The sequence below is a fragment of the Prunus avium genome, chromosome 5 (assembly GCF_965620075.1).
Source record: "Prunus avium chromosome 5, drPruAviu1.hap1.1, whole genome shotgun sequence".
In the NCBI taxonomy this organism is placed as follows: domain Eukaryota; kingdom Viridiplantae; phylum Streptophyta; class Magnoliopsida; order Rosales; family Rosaceae; genus Prunus; species Prunus avium.
In genome coordinates this window covers 11147884-11174465 of record NC_142288.1, presented here as the reverse complement: position 1 = coordinate 11174465, position 26582 = coordinate 11147884, and the positions used below count along the sequence as shown (strand labels likewise).

Sequence of the window (26582 nt, the reverse complement as noted above, 5' to 3'; positions counted from 1 at the left end):
TCTATGACTTGTCTGTCATTGAGGTTCCTCGAGTACCTTTGTAAAGCTTGCAAAAAGGAAAAAAATTAAATCATTTCCTAAATACTAGTACCATGCTTAAAAGAGAATCAAACTGAAAAATAAATGCTTAAAAGGTCAAGAAAGGTACCTCCATAGGTAAATAAATGGGTTCCAAATTGCTCCCAACTTGTAAGGCAGGCAGACCCACATCTTTTAGTACAATATTGTACCTTTCATGATAACATTGAACTACTGAAGTTCTAGTTTTTTTGTCTTTTAAAGTAAACCTAAATTGCAAATTTGAATAATAAGTTATGAATCAAGCAGCACATATTTAAATATACACATACAAATTTAGAATAAGCATAACTTACTTCAAGACTCACATTAGTTGGCTCAGTGATTTTGTGGACAATCCAGTGATCCTATAAGCTTTATTATCCCTATAAGTAAGTGCAACCTTGAGCCCCTTCAAGGCTTTTGTCACCTGTAAGTAGAAGAATGTCACAGTAAAAAGATTGCAATGAGGTGTCTTTTACTTATATTAATCCACTTCTGGTGAATTTGCTTGTAAAAACTACATACCATGGATTAAAAGAGAATCGTGAATACCTCCGAATACCCAATATCACCAAGAACCCTATCCATAATCGAGTAGTCAAAATATTGATCAACAAATTTACTCGCCAGAACGGGTTTATAAAAAGGTCTGGCTAATACATCTGCAACATATGAATTAAAATGTCATGCAAGGCATTTCGTTATTTGGCTTAGTAGGATTCTCAAAACAGAGGAAATTAGGGGAATACAAAACCTATATTGAGGGAAAGCCCGAACTGTGTTGGCCTTAAACTCTGGTAAAATCCTCTCCAATATTCAACACCATTACCAAGTGCTCTTGTCTCTTCAGGTGAAAATAAAGACCTCCCAATGACAGTGCACCTATGATAGAAAATACAACACTCAAACTTACAAAGATAACATAAATTATACTATTCCAAACAAATAGAGAATAATACCTGTCGGATGGTTTGCCCCTAAGAACAACGTTAAGAACGTGTATCACCTCTTCAGACAAGTCATCTTGCTTGCTCCGTAAGAACCCTTGTATTAGAAAAAGGTAGGGTTTGTTGGCCAATTTGATAGCCACCTTAAACTCTCTCTTTGAATCGTCTTCCACAACCAATTGATAAACTCTTTAGATACAAATGGCAGTGGACCTGCTGTATACATGCGTCTCATACCATCATAAGCTGGCCGTTTCTGGCCAAGGTGTGACTCATTAAAAAGGTGTTCAATCGCATCTCTGTTGGTCTTTTTCGAAATACACTTCAGGGGTAAATGACACCTAACGCCACCTTATGAAATTACCACCCACAACGACAAAACGATAACAATAATAATTTTTTGAAAAAATCCACACAAAAAAAGCCAAGATATCAAATCTAAAAATTTTATAAAAAAAAATTGAGTTAATAATGGAGAAAAAACGGAAAGCTTATCCAAACAAAATACAAAATGGAAATAATAATAATAAATATGCTTACATCGTAGAGATAGAGGTGTCTTTCCTCAATCTCCACCAAGAAGTGGTCGGCTCTTACTTAACATGCCTTCCCTAACTCACCCAATCCTGGCCTGTCCAGAAGCCTAATGGTGCGTTTGGATGAGGGAAATAAACTTGGGATTTTGACAAAAGTCAGAATTTCTAAATTGTCATGAACCAATTCTCGTGTTTGGATAAAAAAAATATAGAAATTTAGAAATTCCGCGTGGGAAAAAACATGGAATTTGGAGATCATAAATCTCAACTTTAAATTCTATCTCAAAGTCGTCATTTCTAAAATCCAAAGAGAGATTGAGTTTTAAAAACAGATAACTTTACAAATAAATGTTAAATTCCGTGTTTTAAAGCCATCACCCGAAGAAGAAACTTTACAAATTCTAGAACATTAATTTCCGTCATTTATGAAATCCTTTGTACATTTAAATTTCCTCATCCAAACGCACTGTAAGTTTCACGGCCATGGACCTCTGTATTTTTTGGGGGGATGGGGTGGGGTGTTAGTGCTCAGGGGAGAGAGAGAGAGAGAGGAGCCGTGAGCTGGAGAGAGAGAGAGGAGCCGTGAGTGGGAGGGGTAATCGGAGCCGCATGCCGCAGTGTGAGCGGGAGAGAGTGGGTGTGTCATAGAAGGGGTAATCGGAGGGGGAAATTGATAAGGGCATACGACATCTAGGGGAAATTGAGGGGGCTGGCCATGTATGTCTTTTTCTTTGGAGGGGGTGGGGTTTAGGGCTTTAGGATTTATAGGACAAAGGGTTTAGGGGTGGTCTGAATGAACGTTTTTAACAACAAAAAGAAAAGAAGAGGATTTCCAACGACCCACCATCCATTTAGCATAAGTATGTTTATGGTAATTATCTATTTTACTGATTCAGGAGAATCAATTTTCAATTTTATAAAATTCCAATTTCCACCAATCTAATTAGTTCCTAATTTTGCTCTAATCCGTTAGATTATTTATTTCAACAGTTCAGATACTAGTATGTAAAAAGCAATTATTTTCAAATAATTGTGGTTATTGTAGAGATGATTTTTTTTTGTCAGAGTTGGGGAGTGGATACTGCAATTTCGCGGTTACATGAATTTTTCTGGGGATGTGCTAAAATTTTATAGTATGGTTGGATTTCCCATACTATATCTGTCTCTGGCTTCCGATATTATGTTTTTTTTACGAATGATGATACTCGTTACACATTGCTTTTTCCCATGTGCTAGAAATTCAAAGTTTTCCCTCATTTCTCTAACTTTGTGACTTATTTGCAAACTCAATTTTCATCATCTATTAAATAGTTCCAAAGTGATGGCGGCAAAGAATTTGATAATTTGATGTTCAAGCATTTTTGTGCACAGAAAGGCATTTTACATAAGTTCTCTCGCTCTGGCATCTTCAAACCCAACCCGAAATTTCAGTCCAACTTCTCTTCTCACTATCCAATTCCACAGGCTCTCATGGCCGCAGTTGAGTCTGAGATTGAACCCACTTGTTACACACAAGCGTCCAAGTCTTCCTATTGGCAGCATGCCATTTTAGACGAGTTCAATGCTCTTCTTCACCAAGGAACATGGTCACTTGTCCCCTCTTCTTCCCATCAAAACACAATTGGTTGCAAATGGGTATTCAAGATCAAACGACGCTATGATGGATCGATTGAACCATATAAAGCATGTCTTGTCGCCAAGGGTTTCATCAGCAGTCCGAGATCGATTATTTTGACACTTTCAGTCCAGTGGTCAATCCGATCACTATTCGCACCATTCTAAGCATTGCTATTTCTTGTGGGTGGGGAATACGGCAACTCGACGTTAAAAATGCTTTTCTGCACAGTTATCTCTCCGAGGTGATGTTTATGCAACAGCCTGCTGGCTTCACTGATCCTCTTCGGCCCACTCATGTTCGCAAACTCCATAAACAATATATGGTCTCAAGCAAGCCCCCTCGCTTGGTTTCAGAGGTTTAGCGCTTTTCTACTTCGGGTTGGTTTCATCCAAAGTCGATCTAATTCATCCTTTGTGTATCGTGATGGCTCACATGTCCTGATTTTGCTCCTCTACGTTGATGATATTGTGTTTACGGGCAGTAATCCCTCTCAACTCTCCACTTTTATTCATGCTCTTCGTATTGAATTTGAGGTTAAAGATCTTGGTAGGCTTAATTACTTTCTTGGCATCGAAGTCTCACATATCAAAGATTTTGTTCACCTTACACAAAATAAATATACACTCGATCTTCTCCGAAAAAGTAATCTTCTAGACTGTAAACCAGTCTCAGTCCCCATGGCTTCCCAAACCTTTACTTCTCGTACTGATGGGTCTCCCCTTGCTGATCTAACTCCATATCGCCACCTCATGGGTGCTCTTCAGTATCTCACCATAACTCGCCCCAATATAGCCTACGCAGTTCAACATGTTTCTCAATTCATGAGTTCTCCCAGTGATACACATTTGGAGGCTGTGAAACGTATACTTCGTTACCTTAAAGGAACTCTTGGGCATGGTTTATCCCTTTGTCGTTCCCATGATTCTTCTCTTCTTATTGCATACTCGGATGCCGATTGGGCAGGGTGTCCAGACACTCGTCGATCGACTACAGGGTATGTATCTTTTTGGGACCCAATCTCATTTCATGGAGTGCCAAGAAACCACGTATAGTCTCTCGATGCTGAAGCCGAATACCGTGCTCTAGCTTATGCATGTTCTGATACTATTTGGATTCAAGGCCATTTACGTGAACTTCGGTATCCTCTCCCTCATCCGGTTATTCTTAATTGTGACAATCTTTCTACTGCTTACATGGCCACTAATCTGGTCTTTCATTCTCGCACAAAACATATTGGTCTCGATTATCATTTTGTTTGCGAATGCATTGCCATGGGAAGTCACCAAGTTCAATTTATTCCCTCAACACACTAACTGGCTGAAGTTTTCACCAAATGTTTACCCACGTTTTGGTTCAATCGTCTTGTTTCCAAACTTGTCACCTCCCCAAAGTCAAGTTTGTGGGGGAGTGTTAGGGAGTTACATCAGTTACCACCAAACCAATGAGTCAATTCAATATAATTTGTAACAGCTTTCAATTATGAGATTAATTTGTAATTTACTCTGTAATTAGTATAGGACTGTTACATTAGACATCCCTGTTTAAATATTGTATTCTTGTATCCTTCATAAATAAGTGAAGATGAACCTTTTCTATATAATTATTTATCTTTTATGAATTTTAAATTACATTTATTTATTTTTAACTAAATATCCTTCGCGCATGTGAGAGGCTATTTTTAAAAATTTAAAAATTTATTTTAGAATTAAAAAAGATAATGGGTAGTTGTGTTCCATGAAAATAGAATCCATTATCTGATTTTTCTTTTAATTTTAATTTTTTTTAATATGAAAAAGTGTGAATTTACCATATTATCCTCATTTAATTAATAATTTCAATTCTTAATATTTGCATTAACTCAGGGCATTTTCTGGTATTTTGAATGTTTTACCATTCTCTGCCTTTTGCTTTATATATATAGATATCTTTTATGAATTTTAAATTACATTTATTTATTTTTAACTGCACTTAGATAGAATGTTTATAAATTGCAAACTTTGTAAATGACAACTAGCCTCTCCGCACGTGTTTTCGGGCCTGTGAGAGGTTTTTTTTTTTTTTTTTAAAATTAAAATTTATTTTAGAATTAAAAAAGATAATGGGTAGTTGTGTTCCATAAAAATAGGATCCATTATTTGATTTTTTTTAAATTTTAATTTTAATTTTTTTTAATATGAAAAAGTGTGAATTTACCATATTATCCTCATTTAATTAATATCTTCAATAGATATTTATAAAAATACCCAATCCTAGACATGTATTTATAAAAATACCCAAGCACTATTTAAACATAGAAACATACCCAAAATGGGTTTTGGGTATGTGTGTAATGATGGATTTTGGGTATGTTTATAAATGGGTTTTGAGTGTGTGTAATGATGAGTTTTGGGTATGTTTATAAAGTGTTTTGGGTGTTGGGTATTTTTATAATTTCAGCCCCCATTTTGGGTATTTTAGTAAAACTCCCTAATTTCAATTCTTAATATTTTTGCATTAACCAAGGGCAATTTTTGGTATTTTGAATGTTTTACCATTCTCTGCCTTTTGCTTGATATATATAGATGACCAAATCGGCTAAATTTTTGGTCTAGCCAAGTATGACTTAACTTGCAAACAGTAGTGTAGGTTTTAATCCCAATGACACTATGACTTAACTTACAACATGTATAAGAAAAACTCGTCCCCTTTCTAACTTTGGTAAAAAAAAAAGGGTAATTTTTTTTTATAAAAGTGATCAAATTGAATTTTCCTATAAAACCTACTGACCAAAGAGGAGTTTTTCCCAAAAAAAAAAAAAAAACAGTTTCCTGTGTTTTTTGTTTTGGTTTACAACAAAAAGTACGGGCCTTTTCTTTTTCAGCTCGATCGCAGCTAAAGAAAGACGAAGGATTGACAACACACAAACCTCTTCCTTCTCTCTCGCGAGCCATGAGTCTCTTCGGTCTGGGCAGGCAAGTATAAACTTTTGATGTGTATATTTCTTTATTATCTTTAAGAATTGAACTTTCTTCTATGCTTGGAAGTTTCCATTTTCTTTCCTTCCTGATCAGTTGATGCCTGATATGTTATACTGGGAGCGCTTTCACTTGATCTATGAAATTGGTGACTTTTGATAGGTTTGTTTTGCTCTATTTGTGTTGATTAATGGGTTTTTCTCCCCTCCCACAGTTTTATCTTTTGTTATTCAAACACAATGATACTGTAAGTGTTATGCAAATGCAGAATTTGGTAGGCGAGGATTAGTGTAAAGAAAGAAACTAAATCGAATGACCATTGATAATTGTCTCGCTCTTTGTTAGTTATTAAATTTTAGTAATAGTGATAAATGATGCCTATTGATAATCAAAAGCTCTTTTCCAGGTTTGGTAGTTCATGAAAATAATAACGGCAAGATTGTTGGCGGTGGATAACATTATAGATGGATAGCAATATGGTAGTTTTTGCATGACATGGGTCATTCAGTTGCTTGGAAGTGATTATTTTTTCTTTGCATCCTTTTTCATAATGATGATTTGGTGTCTGGAACCTGACGGATAATAACTATTTACTCAATATGTTGCTGTTCTCTGGTATTGAAATGGGATGAATGTGTAGAATGCAAAGAATGCTGTGGCAGATGGAAGGAAGCTGTTTTTGCCGAGGGGAGGAAGGCTTACTCTACTTTTAATACGTTTGAAAAGTTTTCCAAATTATTATCTTTCCCTTTTATAATTCCAATTAAAGTGTAAGAAAGGTTCAAAGAGGTAATGAGGAAATCCTTGTATGAAGGTATTGAGAAAGGAAGCAATGAGCACTTGATTAGTTGGGATGTAATATATAGAATGAAGAAAAGGATGGTTTTGGGGTGGCTAATTTGAGGCGCTACTTGGGAAATTGCTGTGGAGGTTTCATTTGGAAGGGCAGGGAGTATGGCTTACTCTTACTTCATTCTCTTTTGAGTAGTTTGCCAGTTGATATCTTTCCGTATTTAGAGTTCTTGCAAAGTGGCAAAGAAGTTAGAAAAGTTAATGAGAATTTCTTGTGGGAAGGTACTGAGGAAAGGAGAAAGGAATAAGGAGCATTGGTTTGGTTGAGATGTAATATCTAGAAGGAAAGCAAAGTCTTGTTTAGGGGTGGGTAATTTGTTGATGAAAAATAAGGGGCTACTCGGGAAATGGTTGTTTAGGTTTGTTCTGGAGAGGGATCTCCTGTACTGCAATATTATTTGAAAGGTTAAGGTTTTTGAGGGGATGTAAAAAGGGTGAAGTTTTCTGGACATGTGATGTTTTGTCTGTGTTTTGGGATGTGTTGCTTGTAAATAAACAGAAGGATTTTTGACAATTATGGAGCGAAGGGTGTAGAGGTTTTGCATGACCATGTTCGATTTGGGTCTTCCTTGTGGGCTTCGGTCTAAGGATGCTCCTTTTTCTACAATATATTTTCAGATTGGAGGCGGTGCTGTTTTTTTAGGTGGTAGTTTCTGTAACCATAATGCAATTTTTTGTATTTTTATCGCATTTAGATTTGATTCAGTGGACTCATTGTCTACTGTAATATGGGATTATACTGGTTTTAGATTAATATATCTCAAAAAAAAAAAAAAATCACAATGTTGGTTAGTTTATTGAGACTAAGTAGAGTTAACAGAAGAGTACAAAGCTGTGAGAAGAGGCTAGATTTAAGGCAAATGGTCATGTTATCGTTTATTTAATCTCCTGATAGTTATTACTTTGTAGATAAATGAATTATTAAATTGGAACCTATTTATATACTGAAAAGCTTAAAGGGTGAGGATGTTAAAATTTTAATGAGCTCTCAGAACCAACACCCCATAATTTCAATATGTCACCAACTTTCTAACCCCTCTCTCTGCGCCTCATTTTCCTGTGTGTGCGTGTTGATGTATGCAAGGTCATATTTATTTGCTTCTTTAGAAATTAGTATTTATTGTTTAGTCATTATCAATTTTGTAGAACTTAAGTTTACTATTGATGCAGAAACCAGAGGACATTCCGCCCAAAAAAGAGCGCACCCTCAGGGAGCAAGGTTGTTTCCCTTTAATTAACTTGTAATTTTGGTAATCTTTATTTGTGATAGTTTGAGCATGCAAAGAGTTGTATATATTGGGCTTGAACTTTTCAGTGGTGATGCGCTTGTGTGCGTTTTCATGCCATGTTTTCTGTTCAAGTTAGAAATGCAATATCCAGTTCTTAGTAGTGAAATTTGAAATTTAGTGTTCATTTTTATTTTAATGTTATATTGACTGCAATAGTTAAAGCACCCTACTTTAGAGGATAATCCTGCTTCTGTGGCTCAGCTTTGAGAATGCTTATGCTGCTGATGTAATTTTACATTAGATTTGCTGAAGATTGGGGAGCTGCTGTCTCAGTGCACTTTTTCTTGTTCTCTTGTTTCAGCTTCCAGCTAATGACTTATTGAGTTATTTATTTTATTCTATATATCATCACTGCACATGTATGTGGGGCTCTAACTAAGCTTTTTGAAAGACAAACAAAGCATTATTAGGTTCCTAATCTTGGCGAGCTTAATCTTTGAATTAGAATTTGGTTTCTTTTTCGGTTATGATTCTTGTCCTTTGACTTTTCTCCACGTCAGTAATTTAGCACTAACCAAATGACACGCCAACACCTTTTTATCTTCAGTTAAAAAAAACTTGTTTGTTCAATTCCTAGATTAACCTTAGTGCTTTGACTTGAGATTTGATAGGCTGAGTCCGTTTGGGCGAACTTTTGGGGATTTGATCAGGCGCAAAAAAACCCATGGGGCTTTTTTTTTTTTTTTTTTTTTTTTTCTTTTGTTATCTTTAGCCACCTAACAACATCTCCACCTTCTCCTTGCCGCAACAACAATCATTTCTCAATGTGGGATGCAGGAAATAAACACAAGGAACAGGAAGAACAATAGGATCGACAAGGACCACAAACCCAAAACCTTTGTTTTTGCATAACTCGGGTGTATTTTCTGAAGTAGGCTTTAAGCTTATCCTCTGAGGGTTTGCCGCAGTAAAAAGCTTGCTGTGATGTGAATCCTTGTGGGTTTTTACTTCCTTTTCACTCTTTATATGAGTGAAAGTTTGGATTTTATTTGTTCTGGAGCGGTTTTGTTAGATGTTTGAGATCTACGATTTGAAGAGGAAAGGAGGGTTTGTGGCAGACTAGAGATAGAGAGAAGAGATTGGGTGAAGTATGTATGTGTAGGCTTTGACAATGGGGGTTGGGACTTGGGAGATGGAAGTGCTCGTTTGGACAGATGGCATATGCTGGATTGGTTGTCAGAAATGATTTTGATATAGGTGGTGGGGTCTGGACGGCTTGGATTAAGTCGTCACTAGTCAGTGTGCTTATGTATGTACCATGTGTTTTATATGTACCCATACATATATGCGTGCATTTCTCAACATATATAAGTTTCATTGAATTTTCTTGTTGTGGTTTTTACCCATATTTATGGATACATTTGTCAATCAAATTCTCTTTTTCTATCCCTCTAATTCCCTGCCATGGATAAATTTTTTCCCTCTCTTTATGAACCCATGATTATTTTCTCCCTTAATTTTGTGTATGTATCTATGGGTCTTTTAAGCGTACCCTTCCTTATGTGGGTGCATTTTCTTCCAACATACATAAGTTTTGTTGAGTTTCGTTGTTTTCATTTGTACCCATATTATATGGGTATATTTCGTAAATCAAATTTTCTTCTTTTGTCAATCTGACTTCCTTATTGAGATGCAGTCGTGGATAAATTTTTGTTTAGATACCTATTGGTATTTTCTCCAAGTGTTTTAAACTATCATAATTTGTGGATTTAAAATAGTGAGATTTGTACGGTTTGAATCCTGTAGATTTGGGATTTAACTCTGTTAAATGCTTTTGGAGACAATTTTGGGATGAGAAAAATAAAACTTGGTAAGATGTGTAAAAAACTGAATTTGCATCAGAAAAGGAGAATCCATAAAGTTATGATTTAAGGATGAGAAGTGCAATTTACCGGGACGAAAATCCAAAAATGTAAAGAATGGAAAGAGGTTTTTGGATTTTATACTACAAATATATAGGTAGAACTGAGTTTCTTCATTAATTTTTGTTCTTGTGCGATGCAGGGGGCTCAGCTTAGAAAGCACATTGATGCTACACTAGGTAGCGGGAACCTAAGAGAAGCAGTAAAACTTCCAACAGGAGAAGATTTGAATGAATGGCTTGCTGTCAACAGTTCTCTCTCTCTCTCTCTCTCTCTCTCTCTCTCTCACACACACACACACACACTCACATCACAAAATGTCTCCTTTCAATTTCTTATTTAATGTAATCTCTTCTATGGTGATCTATATCTGAAATTTGGTTGTTGCTCTTTTAATTTCAGCTGTGGATTTCTTCAATCAGGTCAACTTGTTATATGGTACTCTCACAGAGTTCTGTACTCCAGAGAATTGTCCTACGATGACTGCAGGCCCCAAGTATGGGATTATATCTTTTTTATTTATTTAAATTATGTATGTCAGTATATTTGTTACTTTATTGTTCTTTTTTTCTTAAATGATTAGTTTATGGAAACGTTATTGTTTGACATTTCATTGTTTGAGCTTTTGTACCTTTGTGTTCTTCAGTGCCTTTCTTAAAGCATATCAATATTAATGAATTCGGATATTTAATGTACAAGATGTTAAATAGTTAATAGTAATGGATTCAGTTTGCTGCAAGCTGTTCGCGTAAGGACAGACTATTAATTCAACTATTACTTTGAGTCTCTGGTACTGACATGTTTTTTCTTACAATTAATTAATACTACTAAAAGAGTAAATATTCAATATATTTGTAGATAAGATAGAATGAAATGAAGCTTCTCATATATCTACACCTTTCACCACCCTGCCCCACCATGCCCGACTTCCTCGCTCCCATGGACAACCAACCTACTCCTTTAAACAGTATGTGGAACTTCTTATGCTTCAACTTCCCCTTTTCAGGATTTTCCTCCTTTCTCAGCCCTACAAACCCCTGTACTTGCTTCCTACACCATTACAGATAAGAATTCCATTCTGGCTATTCGAGATGTGGATTCTCCAGTAACCAACTGTGCCTACAGTTTTAGAGTTAATTTTCAGTCTCTGTTATATAAAATCATTTTGAGAATTTTTCAGCAAAACACCACACAATTTCTCTTTTTACCTGATGGATTGGAAAGCTTTATTGATTAACCGAATCCCTATATGCCTAGTACAACCTTTTGTCTAACCCAGCTTCTTTTGTTAATAATTATTTTTTTGGCTTTTGTTTGTAAACAATCTACAGGTATGAGTATAGATGGGCAGATGGTGTACTAATTAAGAAACCTATAGAGGTCTCGGCTCCAAAATATGTTGAATATCTGATGGACTGGATTGAATCTCAACTTGATGATGAATCCATATTTCCCCAAAAGCTAGGTAATGTTTATTATTATATTTTCTTTTTCATCATGTTGTGCCTTTCATCTGATTATTATAATTCATTGACCCAATATGTGTTCCCTTCGCTTGTTTTTCAGGCGCACCATTTCCCCCCAATTTCAGGGAGGTTGTGAAGACAATATTCAAAAGACTTTTCCGTGTATATGCCCACATATATCACTCTCATTTCCAGAAAATTGTGAGCCTTAAGGAGGAGGCCCATTTAAACACTTGCTTCAAGCATTTCATACTGTTTACCTGTGTAAGTACCCCCAATAACTTTGCTTTTTCCTTCGTTTTTAAAAAAATATCTTGAAATAGATTTTCTTGTGTTTTCTGATTTTGAATTGTATGGACCTCCCCTTATGGGGTAATTTGCGTGCCGTAAATTTTTGGGATCATGCCTTTTATTGGATTGCCTATTAGGGTGTTAGGACGATTGACAAATTAATAAGGGATTGTTTGTGGGAAGGTAGTGATGAGCGAAGGATCTCCTAATAAAGGAGAAATAAAGCTCTGTTATTGTATTCTTCTTTGAGGTTAAACAAAATGTTATTAGTAATAATCATAAAACATGGCACAAAGATTTGATGAACAAGAGGTCCACCAACATTTTAATACAACTCATAAAAAGCAAAACAAATATACTCTGACTTCATAATCAAAACTCTATAAACTCCCCTACAGAAGCTCCCCAATCTTATAAAATTACAGAAAGTGAAAGATCCCTAAAATCTGGAGACAGTGAAGTCTACAAGGATGCCCTGAATTTTACACAAGAGCTCTCCTCTTCATTGCCACTATGATTCTAAAAATTTCTTCTATTTCTCTCCCACCAAATTACCCAAAAAACAGCTACAATTCCACAAAATTCTTGTCTTCCACCCCCAAAAGACAACTTTCACAAAGAGTGTTTGAGGACTTGTCTTCCACTCTCAATCAAACATCACCATTTCCATAACCCTTGGACCTCGCAATGAAGCACACCTTTTATGTCCCACATGGGAAATGGAAGCATTGAGAGTAGTTTAAATGATCTTGGGTCTCTCCACCAATTGCCAACTGGTTTTGTGTTGGATACTCAAATTCTAACATTCTGAACCCAAGACTTCATTTCCACTTCTATCCTGTCAATGATGTTAGAGCAATCTTGAAAACTTATCTTGGAAATAATAACAGGACTCCCATGGTACTGGATAGGAGTGTGTCGCGGAGAATAGCAAAAGAATTGAAGAATAGGAGCCTTAGGTGTTGCCTTTTACTAATATTATCTGTTAGGGTCGAGAGAGATTGGAAATCATCAAGAGAACTCATTGAAACAGAAGCAGGGTAAAGGTCCCCATGACAGATGATGAGATCATCAGAAAAACAAATATGTGCGAGTCTAAGCTTACTACACTTCCTCTGGAATTTGAAAGAGGGGTTTAGTGTGGAGATTCTTTTGAAGAATAAGTGAGACAGCCACCTCTTGCTAGGAAAAAAAAAATCCCGCTAACTCACCATTGACTTTAAGAGAGGACTCATAGGTAATGCAGGCTTGGATCCATTGCATCATGACTGTTAGGAATTATAGCCAGCAATTATAGCCAGCAACAGACGTAGATTGGGATGAGTCATGACTCTAATGATATCCGGAAGAACAGCCTTGATTCTATTAGCGATGAGTTTGGAAATAATTTTATGTAGGGTGTTGCTGGAGGAGATAGGCCTAGATTCACTCACCTTGGAAAGGTTGGGGAGTTTAGGAACAAGGGCACGTTGGTGAAGTTTATTTCCTTGACAAGCTGACTCATACAAAAAGAACTCCGTAACAGTTGAGTAACATCTGCACCAATGATACATCATGCTTTCCTAAGGAAATGACCATTTAAACCATCTGGATCCAGAGCCTTGTTGGGATTCAAAGAAATACGAACTTGAATCTCGTCAAGAGCCACCTCAATACACATAGCATTAGCTTGACTATCTGAAATCGAAATTTTTAATAAAGTTTCTGATAGGGGAAAGCCTATTTGAAATGAGGTGTTCTTCGTTGCACTTGTAGCTTTTATAGAGAGATAAAGTTTCACTCTTGATATCCTCATACTCTTCCATAATGTTGGCAACAGATATTCCAATGGACGTGATCCTAGAACAATTCCTCTAATTAATGCATCTAAAGTAAACATGAGCTCTGAGATTTCTATTCAAGGGGTCCAAGTGCAGCTCATGTTGACAAACCGCAAGGGTTCCTTTAGCTTCCCTAGACGTAACTGAGACATTCCCAACATGGACCTCACTCCTCTTCTGAGTTCAGTTTTATTAGCCTAAGCCTGTGACACACTTGAAATTGCAACTTACCAGCAGCCTGAGAGGTCCAGCATTGAGAAACAGTAGGTAAGAAATCATCCCTATATTCCACGAAACTAAAGAACTTAAAGGGACCCATCCTAGCTCTGGGCATCTGCCCTACCTTCACCAAAGTTGAATTCCAGGGAATTATGAAATCACCAGAAGGATTTGGAAACTTAAAAATGCAGCCCTGTGTACCTCAAGTCTCCAACTCAGCAGGTTGAATACACATAAGGAAATCATCTGTAGCTCGAGTCCTCTTAATTCCACCAGCCACAACCTGCCATCTCTGACAACATTAAGGTTACTAAAACAGCCGACGGAATACCATAACTGCCACAAGCTGCAAAAGAAATTTACTGCTCTTGAAATTCAGTGTATCAGTATAACTAATCTTCTTTTTGTGCTTCATTAAATATATCTGATTTAGTAGCCATATCTTGGGACACTCTTTGTACGTTCTTATGCTTCTGCTGTTTCCAAAAAGCATGTGGAAAGTTTCATACAGTTTGAAATGCCTACTTTTATGAAACTTTGGTACTATGTAATTCCCCAAAAACATAGTAGGAAGCAAGGATGAAAATAGCGGCCGTGCATATAATATTGGGCCTCCAATTTACGGATATTTCGGGGGATATATTGATATCGTTTAAGTATAGCGAAAAATTGACAAAAAAGATAGATATTGGCATTAAAACACAGAAGTTTAGAGTAAAGCTTTCATGGATGTTAAGTACAACCCATTAACACACCAAAGGCCTATTATTTTAATTATTATACATAAAATATAGAAACATATGAAATATACAAAAATAGATGTAAAATTTTAAATTAATTAATTGATTTCTGGGCTTATTTTTGCTGATTTTCTAAGTAGTTTTAGGCACAAGGATATTAAGAGTTTGTTTGGGCTTTCCTTCAAAAAAAGGAGTTTGTTTGGGCTTGGCCCAACGTTAAAGTTAGTATCTTAATATATTAAAGAGTTTCCGAGGCATCATCTTCTTCGTCACTCCTCTGTTTTCCTGTCTTCTTTTTTCATTCCAAAACCACCGGACTTGAGTTCAAAATTGCCAGATTTAGTTCAAAACCATTCAAAAAATGGCTCCAGAGGCGTAAGCCTCTTTTGATTTAGCGTGAAATCACGCATTCGCGTATGCCTTGACAATGCGCAAGTATCAGGGAAATATCGGCAAAAATTGGAAAATATTGAAGATATCCCAAGTATCGGAGATATATCGCCTAAGGAGGGAAGAAATAGACTTACCCCCTCTATCATTGTCGACACCTGAAAATAGCGATCTATCGGTGTATCGGCTGATAGGAAGTCATTTCTATTGGACTATGAGTAGTGTGATTGTATTTGCCATATTTGATGCTAGTGCGAGAAAGCACAGAGTTACTTCTATTCTTCTTTGTCTGGTTGATGAAAATATGAAGTACTCAAACATTGAAGTCAATTCCCGGTAAAGCAGTACAGATTGTTAGTTGTCCAAACACATGGCATGGCCCTATTATTATCAGATTATAACTAGATTCCATGAATAGGAACATGAACAATCATGAGAGAAGATATTGCTAATTATTAGAATCATGATATTTCTGCAAATAAGAAGGGTAGTTCATGAGTGTTGGGTGAAGTGTCTAGATGCAAATATGTAGTACGAAGTACGTCATTGAACTTTTTGCTTTTAAACCCCCTAACCAAAGCAATATGCGGTCAAGTGCATGAAAGAAAAGCTCAGTGATGTTTGAAAATATACAACAAAAAAAAAATGCATGAAGTGTTTAAACATTAATTTATCAGCATGAAATCTTACTTGATGTACAAAGTTCTTGCTTGAATGGTAAAGTCGGTTGCTGATCCCACTATACTGTGTTTGTTTTTGCAGGAATTTGGGCTAATTGACAAGAAGGAGCTAGCTCCACTTCAAGAGCTTATAGAATCCATCATTGTTCCTTACTAAACAGGGTTTGCATATCCCATGGAATGCATATTTAAATTAAATAAATTGTACTCATCTTCACAGTATCCAATGTTGCGTGCTATAAATACTTTTTGTGCATATGATGTGTGCCTTAGATTAAATATTTGCTCTCTACTAATTTATTTGGGATTTGAAATACTGTGTAAAGCAATTGGGCAGCCCTTGTTCTTTGCATGAGCGGCTGTAAGCTAATTTGGCTGAAGTCAGTCAGCCGAAACTTTACCCAGCTGGTTTATCATATGGAAATGCAATGTGGGTGCTGCATTTGATTTTGTTGGTTTTATGTAAAATAGTAGTAGCTCATTCTCTCAAGTGTGAAACTGGTTTGGAAATAAAATCTAAATTCTAGATTGTTTGAAGCGATATGCTGTTTTAATCAGTTTTGTTTGACTATCATAAGCAGTCTGTGTAGGCTACGAAAAAATGAATCACCTAGAGTAGCCTTCGGAATTGTAGTATTTTATGCAGTTTTAGGGTAATTGAAATTCGCAAGTTATGAGTCACCTAGGCAGGACTTGGAAAATTTATATGCTTTGTTGCAATTTCCCATATGAACGGAAACAAAATATTTGAGTAAATTTGCTACTTCAATTAAGATTTTGTTATAACGTGCCATCTATAAAACTGTATATTTGTTTCGTTCAAAAAAGGCTGTGTGATTTGCATGTGACTCTGTTGGAGGATATTTTAACGTTTGAAATATTGATACACATGCATTGAAAGGGTATCGTGCGAAGCACAAGCAACTTTTTGAACGCTAAAATGAACTAAGTTAGTGAAAGGTGATAGATTATTGGGTTTTTAACTCAAATGGTCCTAAATTTATGCACGATTTGCATTTTGGTCTCGTAATTAAATTATTTATTAAAATGGTCATATACTCTTTATTATTCAGCGAGTTGGTCCCATCGTTACATTCTGTTAATGTTGCCGTCAAATGTAGGGATAAAACTGTCTACAAGTCTGCTCTTAAACGAGCAAGGTGCCATTTTTTCTCCACTTTCTTTCTCATCTTCCCCAAATTTGAAACTCCATATGCAGAACTACACAAAATGGATAAAGGCTGCAATGTCTCACGGTTCTTTGCTTCAGTTTGGTTGCTTATTAGAAGTATTAAGCTAAGGACAACTGGTTGCTTCAGTTTTGTTTGCAAGTGTGTGGTCTATGGTCAGTTTGCTTTTTGTTCTCTGCTTCAGATTCATCCTGGCAGGATTTTCATTCTCCATCCCTTTATTAATTGGATTCTTTTAAGAGAATGAAGTTAATTGGAAGAAGTATTTTAAGTGCTGAGCAGCTAATGAAACCAAGTACCAAAGGGGATTTTGTTATCTTTCCCAGTCGAATACTTGTTCAGCATGGTGGAGACACTGATTGCTTCTTTTGGGTTGCACCATAATAATGCAAATGCAAAGAAGCAAATATACAGAAAACAATAAAATGCAGACAGAGAATCCCTTACTTTATTTAGGACTCTCTCCACCCGAGCGGAACTTGAACTCCATCAGTCATGAGCAGCCAAAATTATCGAAATCTCGAAAATCTCCCAAATCCCCAAATACGAACCCTAACCCAAAATCTCTAATGTTGCATTCGAACCTCTCATGTTGCTGTCAAAGCCCCTTGAGCTATGAAAAAGAGGCATATACCCTTCCTATACACATACTTGCCGTTCACATGACTAAAACTCAGAAAATGTAACGGTGGGACCAATTCGCCAAATAATAAAGAGTGTGTGGACCATTTAAACAAATAATTTAGTTGGGGACTATTTGAGTTAAAAACCCTGATTATAAGAAATGTTTTAATTCCTCTCAAAAAAAAAAAAAAAAAAAAAAGGAAGAAGAAAAGTTTTAATTAAGGTGGCAAATTATAAATATAACTTTGTTTTTTCGGCAAATTTGTAATATGGTTGTTCACCCCAATTAAGGACTTCAATATTCCACTTGTGTGACGGAAAGCTCAACGAAACAAAGTGCTAGAACTATAATCAGCATGAATGAACTTCTTTCAATGGTAGTCAAATTGGGTTCAAATGGACGTTACAAACTAAGATAATAAGTGAAACAAATCCGGTGAGATTGAAATACAAGTAAAAGAGAAGCAAAAATCTCAAGTAAAAGAGAAGCAAAAGGACTGAGCCAAGCTCGAATCGGACTACCTAAACTAAAAATGCAACGGAACTTTAGATAATCACAGTTTGAATTGAATGTCAACTGGAAATAATACCAACCCAAAGAAGAAGCAGAGCAAACGAACAAAAAATTTCTTAGAAGTTGTCGACTGGAAATGAAGAAGTGAAAGCAAGAAGGTTATTGAGAAACTTGAAATCAAGTTGATCAAATCTGTTTGAGAGAGATTGTACGTCTTGCTTCCTCCTTGATTTTCTGTGCCCCAATCTCAATTTATCTCTTTTTAAAGCTATCGAATTTGCCCAAGTCAATTTTGGCCCAAACTGAGAGAAACATGACTTTGAGCAAAGGCATCTACATTATTTGACAAAAATTTATATTTGTATCTTTGATGTTATGAATGCCAAACTCTAAATCCACATATTTGATGACCCTCAAACTCTAAATCCATATTTGAGCTTTTTCCTCCCGTAAGCATTAGTTTTTTTTTTTTTTTGGCAGATATGCATTAGAAACCTGTAAAATCACATAAGTAATTTTGTCAGCACTGGTTGCATGCAGATTTGAAGACAAACAGGGATAGTTTTACCTAAAAATTAATTCAAACGTTTCTTGATGGTTTTCCCTTGAGTTCCAATCTTTCTTAAACTTTCTCCAAAGAGAAAACATCATCATGCTAGAACAGTGACATTTTATTTACCCCCCAAAGAAAAAAAGCAGGTTTCATCAAAAGAGAAATCTTGCTACCCCAGGAATGCTTTTCAACCCTTTTTGTTTTTGGGTTATTTCAACTTATTCCACTGCCAACATTGCAACAAAAATATATACAACAAGGATAAGCTAGCGTACACCTATTTCGATCTTCAACCAATACATCCTATACCGCACGCAAGCTCTTTAGATCAGAATGCCCAAATCTTGAAGCAACAAAACCATATCCTCCCACTACTGCAATAAGTACACCAAGAACCATGACAAAGAACTGGAAGTTTGCAAGCAACTCACCCCGGACCTCATTGTCCACAGGATGACATGAGATCATATCATCCTTAAGAAGACAACCATCTGGCATCATGGGGCCATAGAGAGTGAATGCAGTCTGATAAAACCAGAGGCCTTGTAGAGTCATGGCAATACCGCTACATAAATCAATTGGAAAGCTGGTTGGTAAGAGGGCTCCAGCAACAGTCGATAATATGCAGAGCCCAATTAGAAGGACAAGGAGGATGTGGTAATAACCCTCGAGGCCTTTATGAGTTGTTGAGTGAAAGTAGAACAGAAGATACTCTGCACAGAATGCTGTGGCAGCAATCAGACAAAGAGCTCCTTCAGGCAACGGAAGAAATCTAAATGCAAGAAATTAAAAGAAAAAAAGAATTAGACATACTTACAAGGTTATCACATACACAACAGGCCAAAAAAAAAAAAAAAAACAGAGGCTATTGCTCAGATGAAGTGATGGATGAATAAATTAGCACTTAATTAACAATTGGGGGTTATGATCGGATGAGTACTGCAATATTGTTGAAGCACCCATAACAATGCGAAAATAGCTTTCACCACCTATCCATGTTTAACTGTAGTCTCTAATGTTAAAATTCCAACTACAAATCAAATAAGAAAAGGGAATCCAACAACAAAAGGCTTAAGGCCTATGTGGCAATGAGAACATCCTGAACCATCTAATGAGGTGTTTAAACTACATGAACCCTATATACTGTGCAGCAATAAATGAACTGAGTCAGAGGAGAAGATTGATGAAGTTGCTGCCGCCATCTCATAATTTAATTTTCAGGTCTGCATACTAACTAGTCAGAACTCAAGAAAACCCCAATAAAAATTTAATCAGTTTTCATAAGTACTTGGATTTAATTAGTTTCACAAGTAATTCTGAGATATTTTTGCAGAAATGGATTTAATCTGCATTCTGCAGGCTGCTGCGAATTATCATGGACTTCGGTTCTATTGGGCTTCTTCAGGTCCTGCTCAATAGGCATGAGCTTATAGAAACTCAGAATTGGAGGTGCCTTAAGCCTTAGTATTCCAAGACTGGAACTTCGTATAATGTTCCCACAAGAAAATTGGATCATGGAAAGAAAGACAGAAGTTGCACAAGCACTAACATTTTGATGCCCTAACCCGCAACCCTATTCTACTTCTATTTGCTCTTTTTGCTAGATGAACTAGCAGACTAGATCATTGACATCCCATCAATGCTTTTATTTTGAGTTTACTAGGACAAGTAGATTATTCAAATGGTCAGAATCATTGTTATTTCATCTTCAACACGCAAGGGCTTGACAGGTACTGGTGACATGAATGTCAACTTGGGTAGGAAAAACAGGAGTAAGAGCCCTTACCTCACCTATCAAAGGGAGGAACTTAAACAGTAGCAAAGGCAAAGTTAGAAGGACCAGACCATAAATTTCAGATGGTTAAGAAAATGGCTCAAAATTCTGAGCATAAGAGCTAGTCCCCTGAAGTTTGGGACCATGCTGCCTTCTTCCACCACTTGCTGAGGTTGTGTCACCACTTTCTGACCTCTAGAGGGGAGGTGGAGGTTCAAATGCATTGTCATTGAAGACTCCTCCAAAGGAAAATTGACTTCTTTTCTGTAGCAACACAAAATAAAAAAGAATGGTTTTTGGTTGATGTGTAGCATCTAGAAGCTACTGTGTTTCAGCAAAAGGGAAGGCATCAGGGGGGTCTGTCACAAGTCAGCAGGCCTGGCTCAAAATTGGAAGTAGAAGAAGCCCCTCCAACGTCAGCATGCACATGTACAAAATGGGTAGTACCAGGTTGTATGGGCTGCAAAGGAGTCAATCTGTCATCTTGAGAGCTGATAAAAGTTCAAACAATTATCTACTCTTCCTCCATGGTCAAACAATGGAGCTGGTTGGAAGTTTGCTCCTCCATGACTAGAGCTGACTTGAGTAGGCCATAAATGTATACCTCTTAGCTGACTTGTTTAGTGCCTAGGTTCCGTAAATGTAGGGGCCCTACCAGATATTTCTTGGGCTAAGGAATTATTAGAATCCACAGAATAAGGAGGCTGCAGACTTGAGATCTCTTGGACCTCATTGGATGAAGGGACACCACCATGGTTGAGGATAACCCCTCAAATTTGTACCCCATTAACAAGCTTAGAGGAATAAAAGGTTTTGTTACCTCTAAGACTAGTATTTCTCAAGTCAAGAAGCTGTGCCTCTTTTCCTGGGGAGGGGGGACCAGGATAAAGAAGGGAAATCTACTGCGGGGTTCAAAGGTTTTAGGGGAGGAAGGGAAGTGGTGATGGGGAGAGGGTGTGCTGTTTGAAAGGAGGGTCTTGCTGACATCCATTTGCTTCCGGATATACAATATTTAAGGCTATCACAGAACAGAAATAAAATAACAAATTGCAATTTCATTGACTCTTAAAAACTGGGTTGACTAATACCAAACTGATGCAGGATGCGTAGGACCTAAATTTATTAGTTTCCTAATGTATTTGTTAGTTTCCTAGATTCTCTAGTTTTCCAAATTCTAGTAGGATTTCTACTTTTCCAGATTTCCAGATTTCTAGTTTTAAGCTTCCTATTTTATTTGGGTTAGGATTTCTGTTTAAGCAAGGGATTTTTATCGTATTATGTCCAGGTTTTAGTTTGCTATAAATACCCCCATGTAGTTTTTTAAAATTCAGATTTGAATGTTGAGTAAACCTTTTCCTAGAACTCTCTGATTTCGTCCCTTCGGTCTATATTTTCTTCCCCTCGACCTCCGATATTCTTCTTTGTTATACTGTTTCTGCCCTTTGTCTCGTCTTTTCGATCTATATTTCTTCTCCTCGATCTCTTATATTCTTCTCAGTTCGATTATTAAGTGATTAATTTAACACCTACGGGCTGTACTACATCACAAACACTCTGCACAACAAGCCAAACTGTTGAGTTGCCCAGAACAGAGCGAAAGCCCAAGTTTTACTGATGTCCTAAATGGGGAAATTATTAATTTGTTATCTTCTTAGTTTCAGTATACAGATTCACTAGAAAACCAGTAATAATCATGATAAATAATGTCAAACCAATATCAACACGATAATAAAACCACTAAATGAAAACAACCTAGAGACAAAAGAACAGATGACACAGATGGAGGATGCCTGAAGGAAGCTTAGGCCGTACTCAATGTAAACCACCCCATGCCCTATTCACTTGCACTGGATTCTGGAATATCTAATTGCAAATTATTCTTCCCACCTAATATACACCAGGTGCCACAGCAATCTACATGTGCAAGTACTATTATTTCAACAGTTTTGCTTAGTAAGTTTCTATAATTACCATCAATTAAAATCTTTACAACACCAAAGAAACAGAAGAAACACAGATACAAATGCCTCCAACCTGAAACAAAAAAAAAAAGCTTTTGGATGTGTGTCATTTTTGTTAATTTGTTTTTGGTGCAGTGAAAACATCCACTTGAGTAAATAAAAAATGTAATGCTCTCAATTGACTGAAACATTTACTTCATCAGTCTCAAGCAGTGATTTAATAGGGGCGCCTTTCAACGCAAGGCTCTCGATCAAACGCCTCCTTTTACGCCTAAACGTTTTAAAACACTGGTCTCAAGTACTAAAGATCTAACAGTCCATAATTTTATCTCTTTCTGTATCCTATAACTTTCCCAAGAATTAAACAGATTGTTACACAGCACGACATAAAAGATAATGAAAAAGGAAATTAACATGATGAATCAATTGACTACAAGCATACCTTGTCTTCTCTGAGAGCAGACTGACAACGCCAAAGATAAAGAACATAAGAAGCATTCCAGAGTGCTCAAAATCATTCATGTGAGAAGGGTTTAAGACTCCATTGACAAAGAACTTGAGATGGGTCGAATACAAAAGCTCGATACACAAATCAATGAAAGTACCAATAGCTATAATATAAAGCTCCAAATACTTGAGCCTCCCATCAAAACCCGGCACAGGACTCCATACCCGAACTCGGAAAGACTTGGGGTTGGATACATATCTCACCAACGAGCTCCATACGTGCCATACCCCAACTACAAAAAACAACGTCCCTGGCAGAGCATGACCTGGGAAAGAACCCATCTTGCCTGATATATTATATATACGTGCACCAGTCACAGTCCCTGTGTTTTTGAGATCTCAATCTGCAACTCCTTCGCCTTCTTCAACAAAACCAGTTCATTCCCTTTAAAGGGGAGACACTTTGAGGGTCGTACTTTGAATTTCTTTTTCTTTGTTTCAGTTGAAAGTTGTGGCTGCCTTTTGGGTCTCTTGCTTTGAATGAATTTGGTTCTTCTAGAAAAAAGACTTCGATTAGAAAATTTATGCGAGTATTTGTCAATTACCTTTCATGAAAAAACCAAATACAGATAGTTTTGAGTTTCTAAAGTCTCATTTTGATGAAAAGAAGAAGAGGAACCATTCTTGAAAGTCAAGCTCTTTGTTGGTATTTGAAAGTTAGACCAAAAACAGAAGAAATAAAAAAGTCTCACCAGAAAGTCAAAGTTGAACAGCTGATAAAAAAAAAAGCCCAATTAAACAAGATTGTTTGAAGAAAAAAGGTTGTGAAAAAAGAGTAGAAATTTACCCAAAAGCTCAAGACAGCCTAGAAACAAGAACCCAGCTTTAACACATATAAAACTGCATCACAATTCACAAAACCAGCTTCTTTCTTTTCCCAAAGAAAGTGGTAGAGAGAGAAACATAGAAATATATTTATTATGATTATTAGTGAGTGGAATTATTTGAAGATTACAAAGTAATTGATTAGCGTGTAAAGAGCAATCATCATTGATATTAAATAGAAAAAGAAAAATAATAATTCAAATCGACGTACTTGCAATACTAATAAGCGTATGATTGATCAAAGCCTTGTCTTCTTTTTTTCAGACCCAAAAAGCCACCAAGACTGAGAGGAGAGAGAGAGAGAGAGAGAGAAAGAGAGACGGAAGTGTAAAGGGGGGCTGGCTGGCTGTGTCTCTTGTGAATGTGATGATGATGGTGAAAGAGACGGAGATTGTTAAAAGGGGAATTGTTTTCACGTGTGTCCTTCGTGCGCCTTCTTCGACATCTCCCATAACGTGGTGGGCCCATCCTAGACCTACACCGTCGGGTCATTTTCTTCTTACAGTAATTTTCCCGTTTCATCACCTGTGTCAAGCCTAAATAGTAAATTCATAGAAGGGATTTTAATCACGAAGCATCAATGAGCTTCGCGAAATTGTTACTTTGCGTTCTTAACATTTTTTTGTGATATTGATGGTTTTTAATGTCAAATTTTGCACATAAAAAATGGTCCTTGTCGTCACCTAGCTATTATCCAACATATCGTTAAAAATAGTAACAAGTGGTCACATGCCATTTTCAAGGGTCATTTTTGTCCAAATTCGTCTCTTTAGATCTAACCCATGATTTAGGGCAATGTCTATAGTGCACCAGGTGTACCGATACACCCAGTTTTTTTTAAAATCATGGGTACTAATTATACAAGTTATCAAGTTTCCACCTTTGGTTAATATTTAATGCAAATGCAATTGCATAAGGGTCATGCAATTACGACCTCCCTATTTGGCAATTGACATATGCTTTGACATGTTATTTTTCAATTGAATTTATTCTATTTGACTCATGATGGCATGCTTATGAATTTCGCAATGACATTTGTTTACTTTTATAAATCTAAAGTTACCGTTTTAGACTATCTTTTTTTATGAGAACCGTTTTAGACTCTCTTTTTTTTCTTCCTAATTTCAATCCTTCACCTCATTGTAGCTTTACTCAATTTCATTATGATAGTTGGTGGCTTTATTTATATAAATTCTAATGTCTAGTTGTGGTTAATTCCTCTGTATTTTATGTTTAGTTTTTAAAAATCAATTGAGGCTGATAGTTTTAATTTTTGTTTCTTGTGTTTCATAGAATTGGTGAATGCACATTAATATTTATTTGAGAGCTTGGAAGTCTTTATCCATCAAATTTCTTCACCTCGAGTTTTGTCTATATAATTGGTTTAAAAGAAGTGTTGGCACTAAAACTGAACAGATAGAGATAAGTGCAACTTACAAGTGATACGGACGATCTTAGAGATCGATTGAGTACTAGACGCCGATTCTTCCTGTCCTTGGATGCTGATCCTGAATAGAAGGAAGACAGGATTCGTAAGGTCTATGGAAACGGTGTGGAACCAGCCTAAGACCCTCCGATGCCGAAGTAAGTTTGTTTTCTGAGAGCTTTTGCTGTTGACAATATATTAGTATAAAAGTCAAGCTGAAAAGTCTTACCCCTATATTGTAGTGAAAGGGCCTATTTATAGAGGGCATTTTGTATGCTCTTGGTACTTAATTTCGATGTGGGACTCGTGAGAGGGCCCTATGAGGTTGACACGAGTCCCTGGATATTTCGGGCGGGTGCTTCGAGGTTGATTCTGCAGAATCGATAGGGGATACCGATTGTAGACTGTGTTAGGCCTGTAGCGACCTTTTGCTGCTTTGAGACAATATCATCTGTTGGCGATGCTGATTGTTCGGAGCCTTGGGCACTTGGGGAGTTTAAGTGATCCACGTGTCAATGGATGAGTGGAGGATCAGATATGGTACTAACAAGAAGAATATCCAATAAATACAAATATCCTTGTTCATGTTCACATCAATACAAAATTGTTAAATAAGAATATCCGATAATAGATATTGCACTTTATAATCACTATATAATACACATTTATGGTATTTACATATAATATATATAATTTCAACTAAAATATTTGAAATTTTATATAAGTATGTAACATTAAAAAATACTAAATGAGGTAATGAAGGGGAAGAAAGTAATTGAGTTACCAATCTCTTTGCTTCCCATGTACATTCTATGTGTAAGACCCGTGTCTTGGGGAAACAAGAACGGTGAGCAATCCCACATCGCTCGGGGAGGGAAATGTGAAGTGCTTAAATGTGTGGGCACTTCTCTTTCTAGCACGAGGCCTTTTGGGAGCTCACTGGCTTCGGAGTCGTAGGAACTCCGAAGTTAAGCGAGTTGGGGGCCAGAGCAATCCCAGGATGGGTGACCCACTGGGAAGTTAGTCGTGAGCTCCCAAAAACAAAACCGTGAGGGCCAGAGAGGGGGGGCCCAAAGCGGACAATATCGTGCTACGGCGGAGTCTATCCGGGATGTGACATTATGCTCTTGAATGTAAGCTTTGACATAGTCTGATTTGAGCAATACAGGTCCTAAAACAAATCAAACTCCTCTATTGCGTCTCTTAGTTGGTGTCTACACTATTACCATGGATTGGAAATTGTGAATCTTATTAGGGTAGCAATTTACAACTCTTTTTCCTCGAATTACAACGTTAAGGTCTATCAGATTACAACGTTAAGGTCCCCATCCATAATGTTATAATCCCCTATTTACATTGATAAGGGTGGACATTGGGGGTGTAAAAAAGGGTCCTTATGCTAGTAAACATGAAGGTTTACAATATTAAGGCCTAGTATTACAATGTTTTGGATGCCATAGGGTAACATAACTTCGTAAGGTAAA

The 26582-nt window shown here is 36.7% G+C and overlaps 2 protein-coding genes across 2 annotated transcripts; one reads left to right on the top strand and one right to left on the bottom strand.

Moving 5' to 3' along the window:
• Positions 1-5940: 5940 nt before the first annotated feature.
• LOC110752335 (Mob1/phocein family protein) lies at positions 5941-16265 on the top strand. Its single transcript, XM_021952962.2, has 7 exons — positions 5941-6112; positions 8138-8186; positions 10261-10369; positions 10521-10614; positions 11450-11583; positions 11685-11848; positions 15807-16265. Exons 1-7 carry the CDS (start codon positions 6090-6092, stop codon positions 15879-15881), a joined length of 648 nt encoding a protein of 215 aa, XP_021808654.1. The 5' UTR covers positions 5941-6089; the 3' UTR covers positions 15882-16265.
• A 2346-nt stretch (positions 16266-18611) lies between these two features.
• Positions 18612-23608, bottom strand: LOC110752334 (plant viral-response family protein). The gene is made up of 2 exons (XM_021952957.2): positions 22783-23608; positions 18612-19377 (listed from the first exon to the last, which is right to left on the bottom strand). The coding sequence occupies exons 1-2, from the start codon at positions 23127-23129 to the stop codon at positions 18909-18911; spliced, it is 816 nt and encodes a 271-aa protein (XP_021808649.2). The 5' UTR covers positions 23130-23608; the 3' UTR covers positions 18612-18908.
• Between the last annotated feature and the right edge of the window lie 2974 nt (positions 23609-26582).